Source organism: Zeus faber (assembly GCF_960531495.2).
Source record: "Zeus faber genome assembly, chromosome: 17".
Lineage (NCBI taxonomy): Eukaryota > Metazoa > Chordata > Actinopteri > Zeiformes > Zeidae > Zeus > Zeus faber.
In genome coordinates, this window is record NC_137204.1 from 26,556,758 (window position 1) to 26,573,778 (window position 17,021).

The 17,021-nt window shown below is 43.4% G+C and overlaps 1 protein-coding gene across 4 annotated transcripts in view; it reads right to left on the reverse strand.

Annotated features, from left to right (window-relative positions):
• vav2 (vav 2 guanine nucleotide exchange factor) overlaps positions 1-17,021 on the reverse strand; it is a gene marked incomplete at its 5' end in the record, with an annotated part of 226,110 nt that overhangs the window by 6,740 nt on the left and 202,349 nt on the right. The window contains 16 exons of one of the 4 annotated variants that reach the window (XM_080018153.1): positions 742-828; positions 3,235-3,358; positions 3,896-3,983; positions 4,301-4,417; positions 5,134-5,195; positions 5,299-5,370; positions 6,516-6,643; positions 7,732-7,761; positions 8,487-8,575; positions 10,071-10,172; positions 10,802-10,911; positions 12,265-12,279; positions 12,631-12,763; positions 12,984-13,069; positions 15,961-16,047; positions 16,429-16,497. In XM_080018153.1, coding sequence (XP_079874279.1) covers positions 742-828; positions 3,235-3,358; positions 3,896-3,983; positions 4,301-4,417; positions 5,134-5,195; positions 5,299-5,370; positions 6,516-6,643; positions 7,732-7,761; positions 8,487-8,575; positions 10,071-10,172; positions 10,802-10,911; positions 12,265-12,279; positions 12,631-12,763; positions 12,984-13,069; positions 15,961-16,047; positions 16,429-16,497 — 1,399 coding nt within the window. Of the gene's footprint in view, positions 1-741; positions 829-3,234; positions 3,359-3,895; positions 3,984-4,300; positions 4,418-5,133; positions 5,196-5,298; positions 5,371-6,515; positions 6,644-7,531; positions 7,551-7,731; positions 7,762-8,421; positions 8,576-10,070; positions 10,173-10,801; positions 10,912-12,264; positions 12,280-12,630; positions 12,764-12,983; positions 13,070-15,960; positions 16,048-16,428; positions 16,498-17,021 lie in introns of all 4 variants that reach the window. The other 3 variants (XM_080018154.1, XM_080018156.1, XM_080018155.1) reach the window with 3 other exon arrangements.

A 17,021-nucleotide genomic window follows, 5' to 3' on the forward strand; every position in this document is an offset into this window, starting at 1 on the left:
TGTTAGAAGGACGAGAAGGCATGAAACGCTGAGTGGTACTTCCAGCACAAAAGTTCAGAAACATGCTCTGGGACCTGGGCGACCTGCAGCAAATTAACTTGTGGGTAAGGAGCACAACAGGTCCTTTTAATCTTGTCGGAGCCGCGCCTCGTTCTGGTCGTTCTGCGGGAGAGGAAATGAGATTCTACTTTGTGGTCTTAATGGTTTAATGACGAAGCGCCATCGTGGGAACGATGGAAATGATGAAGTGATGGAATGATAAAAATGATAAAGTGGCGAAATGATGAACGACCAAACGACGAAACTGTGAAACGATTGAAATGGCAAAATGATGAAATGACGCTTTTGCTCCCGAAACAAGCTCCGTTGGAGACGGAGGACGAGAAATAACCTGGAAGAGGGAGGACGAAGAGGTGAAAAGAGAGGGATGGAAGGCACAGGAAGGCAAGAAGAAGAGGAGAGAGAGAGAGAGAGAGAGAGAGAGAGAAAGAGAAGGGAATAAGGAAAGATAAAATGTAAGAAAGACAGGAAAGCGAGGGAGGAACGAAGACAGAAAGAAAGTTTAAGACGGGAAGGTGACAAAAGACGAAGAGACAAAAAGGAAGAAACAAAGAATGAAGGGATGAGGCTGAGAGTCTTAAGGAATTAAAGACGGAAGGGAAGACAAGATGCACGTAGTGGAGGAGTAGGAGGAGTAGGTGGAGGAGGAGGAGGAGGTGAAGGAAGCGGTGGTTGTAGTACCTGACCAGAAGGGGGCGGAGCTCTGAGAGGAGGAGAAGTTGAGGCCCTGAGGACTGAGGAAGGAGAAGTTGTAGGAAGCGCAGGAGGCTGCTGAGGGCCACGGAGAGAGAGAGAGAGGGAGAGAGGGAGGGAGAGAGAGAGAGGGAGGGAGAGAGAGAGAGAGAGAGAGAGGGAGAGAGAGAGAGAGAGGGAGAGAGAGGGAGGGAGAGAGAGGGAGAGAGAGAGAGAGAGGGAGGGAGAGAGAGAGAGGGAGGGAGAGAGAGAGAGAGGGAGGGAGAGAGAGAGGGAGAGAGAGAGAGAGAGGGAGGGAGAGAGGTTGCATTAGCAGCGTGCACCAGCGAGGAGGAAAAGTCAGAAGTTGCAAAGTAAAGAAACCTCAAGTTCCAGTCGTTCCAAGAAGTGACACACAGACAGACAGACAGACAGACAGACAGACAGACACACAGACAGACACACAGACAGACAGACAGACAGACACACAGACAGACACACAGACACACAGACACACCGACAGACACACAGACAGACAGATAGATAGACGCCCCGACGACTCCCCAACAACGCCCTGACGACGCCCGACGCCGCCCTGATGACTCCCCAATGTTGCCTTGACGACGCCCCGACGACCCCCCGATGACGTCCCGACGACGCCCTGATGACGCTCCGACGACATTGAAATTCAGGTCTGCTTCAACACATATTTGGTTCCAATGTAATGACATTTTACTGCGTATTAATGTCTATAGCATTGAATTAAAACATTTGTAAAGACTTTTTTAAAGGTTTATTCATATGTGCAACATTGCATTTCAGTGTTTTTAACACTTTTTAAGGCTTATTAATATGTGTTACGTTTAAGACTTTTTAGGGCCAATAAATAGGTGTAACATTGAATTAAAGTGTACTATCAAACACTTTTCAATGCTTATTAATGTGTGTTACATTGAAGTGTTTTGTCTCACTCTTAATGCTTATGCCACGCTGCTTGCAGTACATTTTGCCGGGATGTTGAACCTGCTCTTCCTTATGTTTTCAAGCCCCCAGGTGCCGTCTCTGGCCGCTTTAAGGCCCCATAAATATTTGGTGCGAGGTTTGGTGCGACGTGTGGGCTGCCCCGTCATTCCGTCGTTTCCCATCGAACCTGGGATGCAGACAACGGGAACACATCCCAGATATAATTCGCCGCCGCCTCCATAACCGCCACGGACGCCGGGATGTGTGGCTGTGCACTTTGGCGCCACCGCTGAGAAACATTCCTGCAGCGTGTTGTTCCTGCCCGATCCCCCGTGCACGCGGGCTGTTAAACGTCTCATCCAGGATATTTTTAATGTTCCACCCAGCACGGACTCTGAACGGCAGGAAGGAGCCAATTCCTGCTGCTGCAGCTGCACAATCCATTACACTGATTGAAAATGAAAATCGATGCGGGGGATAAATTTATTCTACTCACCATTGGAGGGGACCTACTTTGGTGAGAAAATGAACAGAATCAACCTAATTCTACTGTAATTGATTTCTGGGGGTTTTTTTTCTCTTCCTGGTCGTCAGTTTTCCCAATGAGGAAAGTCTCAAGATACATGCAAATCATTTTCCGCCCAGTGAGCGTAGCAGCATCGGCACATCTCGTGTGTGAATCATCATTTACTGAAGGAAAATACAACAAGACCTTTAAAACTGCACAAAAAAAACGGGAAAATAATAAATGAAAAAGGGAAAGTATGAGCTAGTGAAAGGGCCACCGTATAAAAATAATAATAATATTATTATTCTAAATAATTATAATAATAATAATAATAATAACAATTATAATAATAATTAATATTCTGTTCCAGCATGCAGATTTTCTTGGAATTACATAACTTGAAACAGGCATCCTGTTTGTTGTTTCAGTACTTACAATCCTTAAACAATGTTGCTCGAAAGTATTGTAAAGGCTGAAAAGGCTGAATTCTGAATCCAATTCAGAATTCAATTCTAATTTAGAAAATTCGATTGAAATTAAAAAATCTGAATTCAATGCAGATTGCAAAAATCTGAATTCAATTCCGATTTCGAATCAAAATTCTAAAATCTGAATTAAATTCCGAATTCAAAAATTCAAATTCAATTCAGGATTCGAAAATCTGAATCCGACTCAGAATTCAAAAATGGTCATTTAATTCAGAATTCAAAAATCTGAATTCAATTAAGAATTCAAAAATCCGAATTCAATTCAGAATTCAAAAATCTGAGTTCGATTCAGAATTAGAAAAAATTAAAATTCGGCCCAGAATTTGAAAACGTGAATTTAATTCAGAATTCAATCGTGTTAGGATTCGATGACGTATCGTTGCCACGGCAACAGGGTTGCTGGAAGGTGCTTCGACGCAGCTTTTAAAAACACGGAACAAGTGGAATTGGACCCCCGGTGGACCGGCAGGGGGCTCCACGAGCGGCCTGCACCATCTCTCCTCCTCCTGGTGAGGTGATGTGTGTTTGGGAGGCCCCGCCCACCTGGTGACCGCGTGCTGGCCCGGGTCAGGGAGCGTTCTCTGGACTTATAGGGATAGCGGAGCGTGGTGTCCAGCAGCTTGAAGCTCTCCTTCAGCGAGTGGCTCTGGTAGTACTCCACTAGTTCCTGGGAGGAAAGAAGAGCTAGGAATGACTTTGTTTTTCTTTCATCCGGTGTGTTTACATGTTTACATGAACGGTCCGGTTTTTCTTCCGAATGCTGGACACCGTTCCTTCTTTGGACCGTCCTATTCCGGTTAACTGCAGCGCGTGGACACTTCGACGCTTCCTCACCGGGAGACTCTGGCACATCTTTGACATTTGAAAATCTGAATTTCATTCAGAATTTAAATCAGAGTTCAAAACCGGAATTCAATTCAGAATTCCTAAATCTGATTACAACTGGATTGGAGTCTGAATGTAAAATCCGAATTCGATTCGATTCCTCACCAGATGACTCGCAGACGTCTTTGAAATTCGACAATCTGAATTCAATGTACAATTCGGAATTGAAATTATATTCAGGATCTGATTCAAATTCATATTTCCGAAATCTGTATTCGATACAGAGTTCCCAAATCCGGCTTTCAATTCAGAATTTCAAATCGCAACCGGAATTCGAAATCAGACCCAAATCCCGAAATCCGGCACGTGGCTTCCTCACCAGGAGACTCTCGAACTTCTTGGCCTCTGTGATGTGGATCCAGCTGTCCTTCTCTATCACTTTGATGTGTTTCACTTCATCGTTGAATCTAAAAAAAAAAAAGAAATCACAAAAAAACGCACGTGCACACACACACACACACACACACACACACACACACACACACACACACACACACACACACACACACACACAACATCAAAATTGCGCAGCATCAGCAGAAGAGCAGCGCATCACGCTGCATCGTTGGTGGTGCTCAGTCACGGCGCCCCCCCCCCCCCCCACCCCAGAGGGAAGACGGGGTCGGGAAGCGGCCGGAACCAGGCGCCGGCTCCCCCCGCGGGGGGCCTGTTCCCCGGCGGTGACAGTTGCGCATGTGATTCTGTTGTTACGGACGCCACCCACTTGATGCTGATGGCGAAGCGCTCGGCCTCCGCCGTGCGCTCCCGGATCAGGTAGGTTCCGCTGCTGTGCGACTTGAGCAGGTTGTCGGCCTGCTGACGCTCCATGTTGCCGGCGAACCTGTGCGGGGGTCAGAGGTCGGAGGTCAATTTCCAAAAAGCGCATTCAACTCAGAATTCGGAATTCAAATCAGAGTTGGAAAATCACCGTTCAGTTCCGAATTTGAAAAATCCAAATTCTAATCTCATTTTATCTCAATTTATCTCAATCATCTCATGTTATATAATCTCAATTTACCTCAATTTACCTAATCTCATCTCAATTGATCTCATCTCAAATTATTTTATCTCAAATTATTGCATTTGATCTCTTCTGTATCTCTTCTTATTTAATCCAAATGTATCTAATCTCATTTTGTCTCAATTTACCTCATCTCAACTTTCTAATTTAATTTAGATTTATCTCATCTCATCTAATCTCAATTTATTTTATCTCATTGCATCTAATCCCAATGTATCTAATCCAATTTTAATCTCAATTTATCTCATCTCATCTTTACTTCTATCATCTCAACTTATCTCGTCTCATCTTATCTCAATTTATCTCATCTCATTTTAAATCATCTGAATTTATCATATCTCAACTAATCTCAATTTATCTAAATTCATCTCATCTCATCTTATCTCATCTCATCTCATCTTTACTTATATCATCTCATCCTAACTCATCTCATCTTTACTTATATCATCTCATTTTATCTCATCTCATCTTTACTTATATAATCTCAATTTATCTCATCTCATCTTATCTCAACTTATCTCATCTGGTGTACTAACCAGGGATATCCGTAGTAGTCTGTTTCCTTGGAGGACTGCCGGCTGGGGAACGACTGGAAAGGCTGTTGGAAAGAACCCCAAACCGTAGATTAGAGAGGGTAGAATTATGTTGTGTCATGTCTGAGATGCCGCACGTTATTCAGATCCTCTTTGAAGGCGTTTTACCTTTGGGTCCAAACAGGGTTTAACGCAGGAACTGGGGAAAAAGCCGCTTTTCTGCGTCTGGATCAGCTTCCCCTGTGATGAAAGAAGGATTTACAGAATTAGAAGCAGAACCTGAATCTCCACATTTGGCCTGAGTACCTTTGGAATTTGTTGTGGTTATTATTGGTGCATTGCTGTGCATGTAATTATAATAAATACAGCTTAAAAGTCTGAAAAAAGTAGCCAAATATACAAAAATTGCCGAAATACAATATCCAAAATTTGATTCTGTGCGCATGATAAGTTCAAAGGCAATAAATGTCAGTGTAAATATAAAATAGAAATATAGATGGATTTACTGTACAGGAAAAAATAAATATGTGTACAATAATACAGCATGGACAACAAAGAATTGGTGAGTAGGTAAAAGTATTTCTATGTTATTACTACATTATTACAATGTAAACAATGCATTTACAGTATTATTACAATATTAATATTACTATCACAATTAATTTTCAAATATGTATATTAAAATATGATTACTATTAATGTTACAATATTCATATATCAATATTACAATCTCATCTAATTTGATCTCTTCTCATATTATCTCGACATAACTCTTATAATGTAATATTAGTAATATGTTATTACAGTTCTAAATAATTACAATTTCTAGAATGTCAATTTCTAGGACTACTAATAACTATCACTACAGTGAAAATCCCAGTAGTATTACTATTAATGTTACAATATTAAAATATATGTATATGTATTTATATCACAGAATCAGAATCAAAATCAGAATCAGAAATACTTTAATAATCCCAGGGGGAAATTACTTTCTTACAACTCCAATCTACATACAACATATTTACATACAACATATTAACATACAACATATAATAATTATTAAGAAACATTTTTATATATAAATAAATATATAAACTATCTATATACACATGGTAAACGTAAAATGTACAGTTAAAAATGTCCAAGAAACAACGTAACAGGCATCAAGCAGCTTTCGAGCATGCGCACCCGAATGTAATACAATAATAACAATAATAACATTCACATAATAATAATGTAACACAATAATAATATTCAAATATTATTAGTATGTTATTACAGCATTCTTACAATATTTCTGATCGGTTGATCTACTATTACTACTATGAATTTTACAGTACTATTACAATATGAATGTAGTGATATAATGGCTGTGCTCCTACCTCCCACCAGGCGGTGTCAGGGTCGCCCTTTAGCAGCTCGATGAAGTCCCCGGTCTGGAAGGAGAGCGGCGGCTTCCCAGGGGGCACCGGCGTCCCATGGTAGTTCCTCACAGCCACCATCTTGGGACCTTATATTCAAAATTATTATTATTATTATTATTATTATTATTATTATTATATATATATATTTTTTTTTAAATTTTGTATTATTATTGTGCTGAACTGTGAACTTTTTGTGATGACTGAGGCATTATTTATTAAATGGGAGCAAAGGCTGCCTTGTTCTTTTCTGGGGAGGGAAAGTAATTTAATTCCAACAATAAATGATAATAAGTAATAAGTTATTGATTTCTTTTTAAGTGCTTTGTTATTTATTTGTCATCTATTTTCTAATCCATTGAATCAATCATTTGTCATGTGAATCATGTTCTTTTTTTGCCTTTGGTCAACCATTGGTGATAACGCACCTTAAATAAGTTGAACACTCTCTGAAACAGATTGCGTTTCATTCCAAAAGTTTATAATAATGTTGTAAGAGTAATGGGAATATGTAACTTATACATCCGATTAATGCTTATTGTTTTTTCATGTATTCATATATTCATTTAATTACATATAATTCATGTATTTGCATATATTCATTTCAATCTATTTCCTTTTTATTTCTATATATATTTCTTTCAATTATTATTCTTTTATAAATCGAAATAATATGACATAATAATACGTATCCAATTTTTTTTTTATGTCGTTCTATTATTTTATTCCTTTTTTCTGTCCGCCCCTCAGATCCTGGGTGTGATCATCTACCACTAAAATTTTCTAAAGTGTTGGAACTGTCCAACAGATGGCAGTAGAGAGCTGTGCGACGGTTTGCCAGTTCTTCGAAACCCCAAACTTAAACAATATGGAAAAGTCAGCCCAGGCTTTTTCCCACATTTAAAAAAAAATTCTCAGTTTTTTTTGTTATTGTTGTTGTTGTTGTTGTTGAGTTGAGAGAATCCCCTCGGACTTACCAGACGACAATCCAGGTTCCTGTAAAAAAACAAACAAAAAGAACAAAAAAGAGAAACTCAAAAGGTGTGAGGTTCATCCAATCCTGCGCGTGTGTTAATAATGAAATAACAATAATAATAATAACAATGTGCGTGGCGGCGGGGATCTGGGAAACGCACTGCGATGGGGCTGGGAAAGGAGTCGTGCTCAGTGAACAAACAGGGGGATCCACTCACCAGGTCGTGGGGATCTGCAACGACAGGCAAAGCAGAGGCGGAGATGTGTCAAGTTCCACCCGTCGCACGTAGGCGACGGAGTGTTGCAAGATCAAAACTGCGAGGCCGGACACATGCATTGGTCCCGGCTTCATTGGGCTTTTGAAACTCGATTAAAAAAAAAAAAAAAAAAGGGAATCGTTCGCTTTCTCAGAATTCTCACGGGAAAAAGTCGATTCTGTCGAAATTATTTATTTCAGTGGAATGCGAAAGGGCATCGTGATCTTTTTTTCTTTTTTTTATAATTCATATTTTTCTTGTATTATCAGACGGTAAAACAATTGAGGAATATACAGTATGCGTGTAAAATATGATTAAAATAAGAAAAAACAGACACAAAACTGCAAAACAATAATGAATAAACAAGTCAAATAACATCAAAAATAAAGAAGAAAAAAAAAAGAAAAATTATGAAAATGTATAAACTGTATATGCATTGAGATAAAAAAAAAATTGTAAATGTATATATATATATATATATATATATATATATATACATACATACACCAATGCTTTCCTTAAAATGAATCTCTATTACCTCTACAATTTCTACATTTCCTGGATGAAAAAGCTTTTGTTAAGAAATTACACTCGGCTGAATGAATGTGGCCGCCTCCCAAGACCCAACGACCCACCGCAGGGCCGCGCCCCACAGGTTGAGGAACCCGCCCCACCCCCTTCTGTGGCAGTGGACACCTACTAATCTTGCAGATGGTGATGACTTCCAGACACTCCTTGTGGGCCCCCGTTCCACAGCGCGCACAGTAGTAGCCCTGGTAGAAGATGCCCCTGGATGACGTGCACGCCCACACACACACACACACACACACACGCACACACGCACACATGCACACACGCACACACGCACACATGCACACACATCAAAACCCTGCACACCCACCAGGCTAAAGTAAAGTAAAAGATGTGAAACTGAAACAAATACATGGAGCTTATTAACATATCTTATATATCACCTTACATTTTATGTACTATTCATTTTATACATACTACTATTTTCATATAATATTATTTATATTTTAGATACTTGTATTTTATATACTCTGTTTATTGCATTTTTTTTTTATTTTGTTGAGCTGTTTATTAAGTATTTTTTAATTATATATTAGTGAATATACTCTCTACTTCATGTTCCCCCCTGAATTTACCCCATGGGTGATGAATAAATGACTTATTATATATATATATATATATATATATATATATATATATATATATATATAGAGAGAGAGCGAGAGAGAGAGAGAGAGAGAGAGTGCATCATTATAAAATAATGCTAAAGCATCATTAGCTATATTACACATGTATTACCTCATGCTATATTTAACATCACAGCAACATTATCCTTAAATGAGCTCAGTCACCCTGAGCGCTGGAGTCCTCGTAGCAGAAGTGATCATCCCCGTCAGCCTCCTCTGTTATGTACACTATGGGTGTGTGTTCATCCCCTGCTGCCATGTCCCACTGAGCACCACCAATCAGGGTGGAGTCCTCCGGGGCCAGAGCTGTAATTAGCAGCTTGTTTGGAGTGGAGGCCCCCCGGTCCCCGGCCCCCGGTACCCGGCCCCCCCCTGGTCCTCCCCGGCCCCCCGGTCCTCCCCGGTCCCCGGTCCTCCCCGGCCCTCCCCGGCCCTCCCCGGTCCTCCTCGGCCCCCGGTCCTCCCCGGTCCCCGGTCCTCCCCGGCCCCCGGTCCCTCCTTCCGGCTCCCACTAGCGCAGGCTGCCGATTTAGGTCAGCACTCGTCCATGAAGGTTTGTGGGTCAATGCCCAGCATCCAGTTGAGCCGTCAAACCCGAAATGGAGGTCAAAGTGGCGTTTCAGTCACTAACTATTCCCACTGGAGTCTGAGCCGCAGCCTCACAGAATATATATATATATATATATATATTTATATACAGTATATATATATATTCATATATTTATATATTTATAGAGGCTGGATAGAGAGGATTCATTTAAAAATAACCCTGTCAGTCACTTCCAGTGGAATCTTCCTTTTCATTTTGGAGACTGACGGCTGCACTCGCCGCAACAACCACGTTTCCCGACCTTCAATTGACTTTCTCACAAGTCCAGATGCAGCCCCCCCCCCCCCCCCGCCCCCATCTGCCAATTCCCTGCCACTTTTCGGCGTCTATCTGCTAAATGACTCCGTGGTGAACTTTATACAGTGTAATTAATGCTCAGAGAGCGGATCCCAATTTCTATTTTTTTTGGAGCCCCAACCACGCGGCTCTGAGGCGGCGGCTGCGGCGGACGTCTCACCTGAGCAGCATCTTGCAGGCGCGGCAGTTGGTGTTCTTATCGAACGTGTGCATCTGGAAGTTGTGCTGATTGGCCGTGGCCCTCTCCGGCTTGATGTTGGACCTTTTTTTGGGGGGGGGGGATTGGAGCGAACGAATGAAGGGAAATGCGTTTAAGAAACACATGCTCGTATGAAAAATGTAAACCGGCAGAGACGCCAGGCCGCACGGGTGCGTGTAAGGCACCGGTTCCAGCAGAGCATCAAAATAAGTCTGGTACCGACGGAAGGCTCGCCTCTTTTTTTTTTTTTTCGGGATCCGCTTCTCGACGGGTCACTCGGTAAAAAAAAAAAAGAGTCGTTCCGTTTCCGAACCCTCGCTTTGCCGTGGACCGCGGACGAGGGTCGGTTCGAGAGAAGAGAGCCGGTTCAGCTCCGAGTTGTAAAAGGAGTTTTCACAATAAGGATTTCATTGGGTCGAAACTATGACATGGGGAATGCGGCCGACGCCCTGGACCTTAGTTCTTTGACTTTCAGTTTGCGAGTGGAACGTTAACTCGTTGGCCGGAGTGACTCCAGAAGCCGGAGTCAGTCGAGCGATTCGTTCGCGACGAACGGATCGATTGCGAGTCTTGCGTCACCAACTATCAGTCGGCCATCGTAATGAGCCCGGTTCCCCACGTTTCTGAGCTCTCAGGCGGTTAACAGGGGGGCCGTGCGGTGCCGTACAAGTTACTTCATTGCGGTTACCCACATGGCCATGTCAAACTGCTCCATCCACTTCCTCTTGGTCTCCTCCGTTTTGCAGAAGAACTGGAAGCCCTGCTTCCCCTGCAGATGGATCAGGTAGAAGCCGTACGACCACTGAGGAGAGAGAGAGAGCGAGAGAGAGAGAGAGAGAGAGAGGGCGGGGCGAGCGAGACACATGGGTGGGCGGGGAGAGACACACAGGCGGCAATGGAGGAGCAAGCAAACACCCCACACGGCTACGCCCCTTTAAACCATGCACGCCCCGGCGCCGTCCCCGCCGCCCCCGGCTCTGTCCCCCCGCAACCCACCCGCCAGCTTCGGACCGGCCGACTCCGATCGGCTCCTCGCTGCCGCCGCGTCCACGCCGGCGAGGTGGCAGCGGGCGGAGGCGGTATATTTGAGAATTTGCGCGGCGCCACCGGCCAGGTTCCCTCGTGTCGGTTCACTTTCATGATCCTCAAAGAATCCAACAGTTTTTTTTTGCTACTGTTTTTGGAGTAGAGAAAAAATAATAATGACACGTTGTAGGAACTTGTTCGGCTACATGCACCCTCTGGATTTTACGTGTTTGACATAATAGTTAATAAAGATCTGTAAAGGGGATATTGCGTCTGTCGTTCCTCTGGAGAATTTAACATCACCTACATGCGCAAGGAATCACAAAGGGGTTTTCACATTTGGTAACGCACAGACCAAGAAGGTGGAGCATATGGCTCCGGTCCGTCAAGGAACAGATTTCAAAATGCGACCGTTGCCTTTGAAAGCGCCGGGCGGTTTAGGGCCAAATTACGTTTTCCCCTGATCTTGCGCTGCGTTGTTATGAAGGGCCTGGACCTCTCGGGTCGTCCGGGACGGGTCTGCCCTCGGTCCCCCAGAGTCAAGGCCAAACATGGTGAAGCGGCGTTTGGGGTTTTCTGCGCCACATTATCTGGAGCAAACTGCCGAAAAACCTGCTGGTCTGCTGCAACTCTCACCTCTTTTAAATCGTGGCTGAAGACTTTTCCGTTTGCCGCCGCCCTTTTTTTTTTTTTTTTTACGAAACCTAATTTGCGGATTTTGATTCATTTCTTGCACCGCACTGTAACTTTTATGACTTAATTTTATGCTTTAACTTTATGCATTCTATGTCCTTTTATAATGTGTTTCTTTTGCACTTTTACTGAATGCTTTTGATGTTTTATGCAAAGCACTTTGAAATGCCTTGTTGAAATGTGCTTTATAAATAAACTTGCCTCGCCTTGCAAAAGTACTCTCACAAGTTACTTTTCTCAGTAGGTTACACCGTAACGCAGCGATTCCCTTTTTAATGGCAGTAATAATACCCAACACTGCTGAGGAGTTGGCTGGTGCCCGTACGACGGTCGCCATGACAACCACCCACACACCCAAAACCCACCCAATGGAAAAATACATCTCAGCCCGCAATAATGAGAGTTGATGAGTTGAATGAAGAACACTTGCGCTTACCATTTTCCCACTCGACTGGTAAGCATGCAAGAAAAGAAAGAAACACACCAGAGAGAAAGACCCGGTTAAACATGCAACATGGACACTCGTGCAGATTCCAAAAAAACAAAACAAGACAAAACAAGAAACAAGTGTTAGACCGGAGGCGAGCGCCGCACGAATCCCAAATGGGGAAGAAAAACCTTCTTCTTCCACATTTACACGTCGTGGGCAGGTCACCCAACATGCTACCAGCCATTACTCAGGAGCTCAAGGACATTGATTATGTCCAACGCATTTGGATTATTCAATAGCCGCATGAAGCCGGGAAGTGTCATATCTAAGCTGCTAGGACTGTTTTTATGCTTTTTGAACCGCATCTTATACCTTCTTCATGTCCCTGTTGTTCATGAGGTCGTCGGACATTTTGTACGACTGCAGCTCGACGATCTCCTTGAGTTCGTAGCTGTAGCCTTTCCTCTTGCAGACAATCACCACTTTGTCAAACAAGAAGATATACCTGGGAAGACAGAGAGATAAGATCAAATATGATACGAGAAGATACGATACCGTAAGATACGACACAATACCGTAAGATATGATACGATACGATACCGTAAGATAGGATATGATACCGTAAGATAGGATACGATACCGTAAGATATGATACGATACGACACCGTAAGATATGATATGATTGATATGGATGGATGTGGTTAGGGTCGTGAGTCGGGGCTCACCGGTCCTGCTTGGTTCTGTTGACGATGGACGACACCTTGAGCTCTCCGTCGATCTTCGGCCGCCCGAACTCCTCCAGCTGCACCTGCTGCAGGGGTCACACAGAGTGCTCGTTCACCTGCTCACAAAACACATGGCAACCAGGTTCCCAAACTGCCCCCTAGAGGTCATTCATATCTATAGGTTTTTATTTGTTTATTTTGGGGGGCAAGGTCACTCACATCCTAGCCTTTGAATCACTGGGAACCACTGGGAACCACTGGGAACCACTGGGAACCATGTGGAACCTCTGGGAACCACTGGGAACCATGTGGAACCTCTGGGAACCACTGGGAACCACGTGGAACCGCTGGGTACCGCTGGGTACCGCTGGGAACTACGTGGAACAGCAGGGGACCGCTGGGAACCACTAGGAACCATATGGAACCGCTGGGAACCATATGGAACCGCTGGGGACCACTGGGAACCACGTGGAACTGCTGGGAACCGCTGGGGACCACTGGGAACCACGTGGAACTGCTGGGAACCGCTGGGAACAACTGGGAACCACGTGGAACCGCTGGGCGAGCAGAAACACCCCGAATGCCAATTGACCGTCAGGAAGTTTAAATCTCATCTATTAAACAGCACGTTTTTTTTGGCCAGGGGCAATTCAGACAGGTTGGTTTTCGACGAATCCCGAGCAACAAGAGGCCCCGCCTCCACCCTTCACCGACCCCCTTCGAGATGAGCGGTAAATACAGCAAAGCTCATGGCTGTGATTTCAACTTTTTATCCTTCCGGGCAATCTGAAATTCTAATGTTTTGTCGCGAGTTCATCGCGGAGACGAGCAAAGGCACTTTCGACATCGGCCCTTCCCCATCCAAGCCGCACATTCCCTGGATCTTTTGGCTTTTAGACGGACGGAGAGATTTGGGGGATGGAGAAGCGAAAGTGAGGGAGTGAGAGAGCAAGAAAGTAAGCGTTTCTGCGGGTTTCCCCAACTTGCCCGGTCACGTTCTGGTAGTTGAGGATCAATGATTTATTACGGATTTATTATTGCAGAGAACAGCGGCCGCCAGGGAAATGTGGAAATCTTCTTTCAAGGCCACGTAACTACGTCCACACAGGCATGCGGGCAAAAGCGGCGCAAATCTGATTTTTTTTCTCAAACGTGACTCGAGTTGTTTTGTTTTCTCGGCAATTCTGATTTGGGCCACTTTCCCATGTGGTCCCTAAGGTGGAGGGACGCTTCATTTCGAGGTGAGGACAAAAGACATGAGGACCGGCGGAGAACATGTCCCAGAAAACCGTCAGAAGAACACTCAATAAGGACTCTGCCGACCGCTTTCATCCGGCAGCTGTTTCCAGAGCGAGTTGCCGGAAACAGAGAAAAAAAGGGCAAAACAACAAAAGTGACGGCGAAGGGAGTCGGCTCAAACAATAAGTCGCGCAATGTTATTCATTGACAGTCTATAGAAAAACATGCTCCGAATGTGGCAGCGCTGGGAAAAAAAAACAGCTTGTCGACTCCGAAACGGAGGAGTTTGACCCTGAAAAAGAGGTGGACCCGGAGAAGGAGGAGGTTGACAGGGAAAGGGAGGTCGAAGTCCGTCCCCTTTCCACGACGCAACGGCATTCGGACCAGTCACGACAAGGGGAGGAGCTCCCAGAGCGAGAGAAAGATGAAAGACGGCGACCGAGAACGTGTCCCCGTTACGCGCGGCTACACACGGGTTCTTTTTTGTTTCGTCCCATGAGAAAACAGAGGAAAAATAAACAAATCTGCAATAAAAACACACTGTTTTTTTGCTTTGTTTGGAGAGAAAGATGCCTCCGATCTGAGCTGCGGACCGCGATGCTCGGCGTAATGGTACGGTCGGCTTTAGGGGTGTCAGAAATCTTCTTCAAGACAAGATTCTTCCAGGCGTGAATATGGGAAATATATTGTGACGTTTAGGATTTCAGGTAAGAAGGATTTATAAATGTTTCGACACGCCGACCTGCTGGTTTTATCTCTTTTGGGGGTGGTCCGAGTCTTAACTAGGGGGGTCAGAACCCCCACCCCAACACCACCCGTAATTCAGTATCTAGCAGCCATTTCTCAACAAAATGCCATAATTAAGATGAATTAGCCTTCGTTTCACCAGGTGGAGATTTTGGGCGATATTTGGGAATATTTGGGGGGTGATCTCCATCCCTCAGATACTAATGAAGTCAGAAAATGAGTAGAAGCAACAACATGCAAAACGCAAAGAGAACTATACATAGATGGAAACTGTAAAATAACTTCATACCCTTCAATTAAATGAAATATTCTGTATTTGTTGGCTATTTCTGTATATTTGGTTATTTTTATTTTATTTAAAAATGTTTCAGCCTGTTATACGGTTTTTATACCGTCTGCAGGGAAATGTACTTTGGCTGAATAATTTGAGTCGGATTCAGATTCAGACCGTGATTCTGGTGCTGATGTGAGAAGACCGAAAAGCTGAGCAACTATAATGAATAATAATGACATTTTCAATCAAATTCAGTTCAGTTAGAAGAGAACTTCATTAGAGCCAGCAGCCGTCCAACAGGGTCTTCCATTTCATTTTTCATTAAAATAGGACAAAATGGAACAATTCTGATTTTTTTTTAAATAGTTGCAGACTCTGCTGTTCTTACAAAGTTCTCAAATGTACCTTGAAATTCACATATTTTCTTGAATTTAATAAGACAATATGAATAAGCTAATATGTTCATATAAAATGTATGTATATGAAGAGGAGTCAGGCACCAAACTTGGTTTGTGGCCCCTAGGGGTCTGTGAAGGCATTGCAGTTACTAATTCACTAAACCTTAAAATAACTTATGTTCTTAATTGTAATCACACACTATGAACATCCTAATACACTATTATAATGTACGGTATATGAAGGGAAGTCAAACACAGGGGTTCCCAAACGCAGGCGCGGGGCTCCCTAGGGGTCGGCGAAGACACTGCAGCTACTTACAAGGTTCTCGATTGAACTTTGAAATTCACTTATTTTCTTCAGCGTCTCGTTGTCCCTTTTGACTTCGTTGATGTACATGGCCAGGTCCTGAGAGAGAGGGAGAGAGAGAGAGAGAGAGAGGGAGAGGGAGAGATGCAGGGAAGTGGTTTCGGGACAGAGCAGTAAATCATTCTGACATGTGTCATCATATCATGGCAGAATAAATGTTTTTTCTGCAGCTTGGGCCTGAAGCTCTGCGGAGCCACAGCGCCATTATACACAATAGCACCTGGCGATACTGACAGAATAAACCATCACGATGCTTTTGATAGGAAACCTGGATACGGATAATTTGGGGATATTTCGGGGTTGACTATTCATGCATTCATGAGATATTGACACATAATAAACATGTGAGGAGCAGTCATGAGTAATGTGGATGTTAGGAACCCAGACGGTGTGAAGTCTCATACCCAGCAGCAGACCCACCTGCATGGCTTCCAGGGCTTCCTTCAGCTGCTGCCTCTCTGGTCGGTCCGCAGAGTGACTCACAAGCTCCTGATCAACACACAAACAATAGCAATAAATAGATAGATAGATGGATGGATGGATGGATGGATGGATGGATAGATAGATAGATAGATAGATAGATAGATAGATGAATTAATAAATAAATAAACAAATAATAATAATACTACAAATAATACTAATAACAACAGCAATAATAATAATAATAAAAACAGCAATGAAAATAAAACATTATTATTATTAATAATAATAATAATAATAATAATAACAGCAATGAAAATAATAATAATAATAATAATAATAATAATAAAAACAATAATGACAGCACAGACAGATCAAAAGTGTAAACACCCACTGTGAAATCAATACAACACACTGAACCTCAAGTAAAGACATTTCCTGCGGCGTGACGGGACACACACACACACACACACACACACTCACTAAACACGCAGGCGGGAAATGGAGTGTGTGTAATGTGATTTGTGCACGGCTGGTTTGACCGCCGTGCCGCGCTGGGAGCCCTGCAGCGTCTCCATCAAGTCACCGTCCAC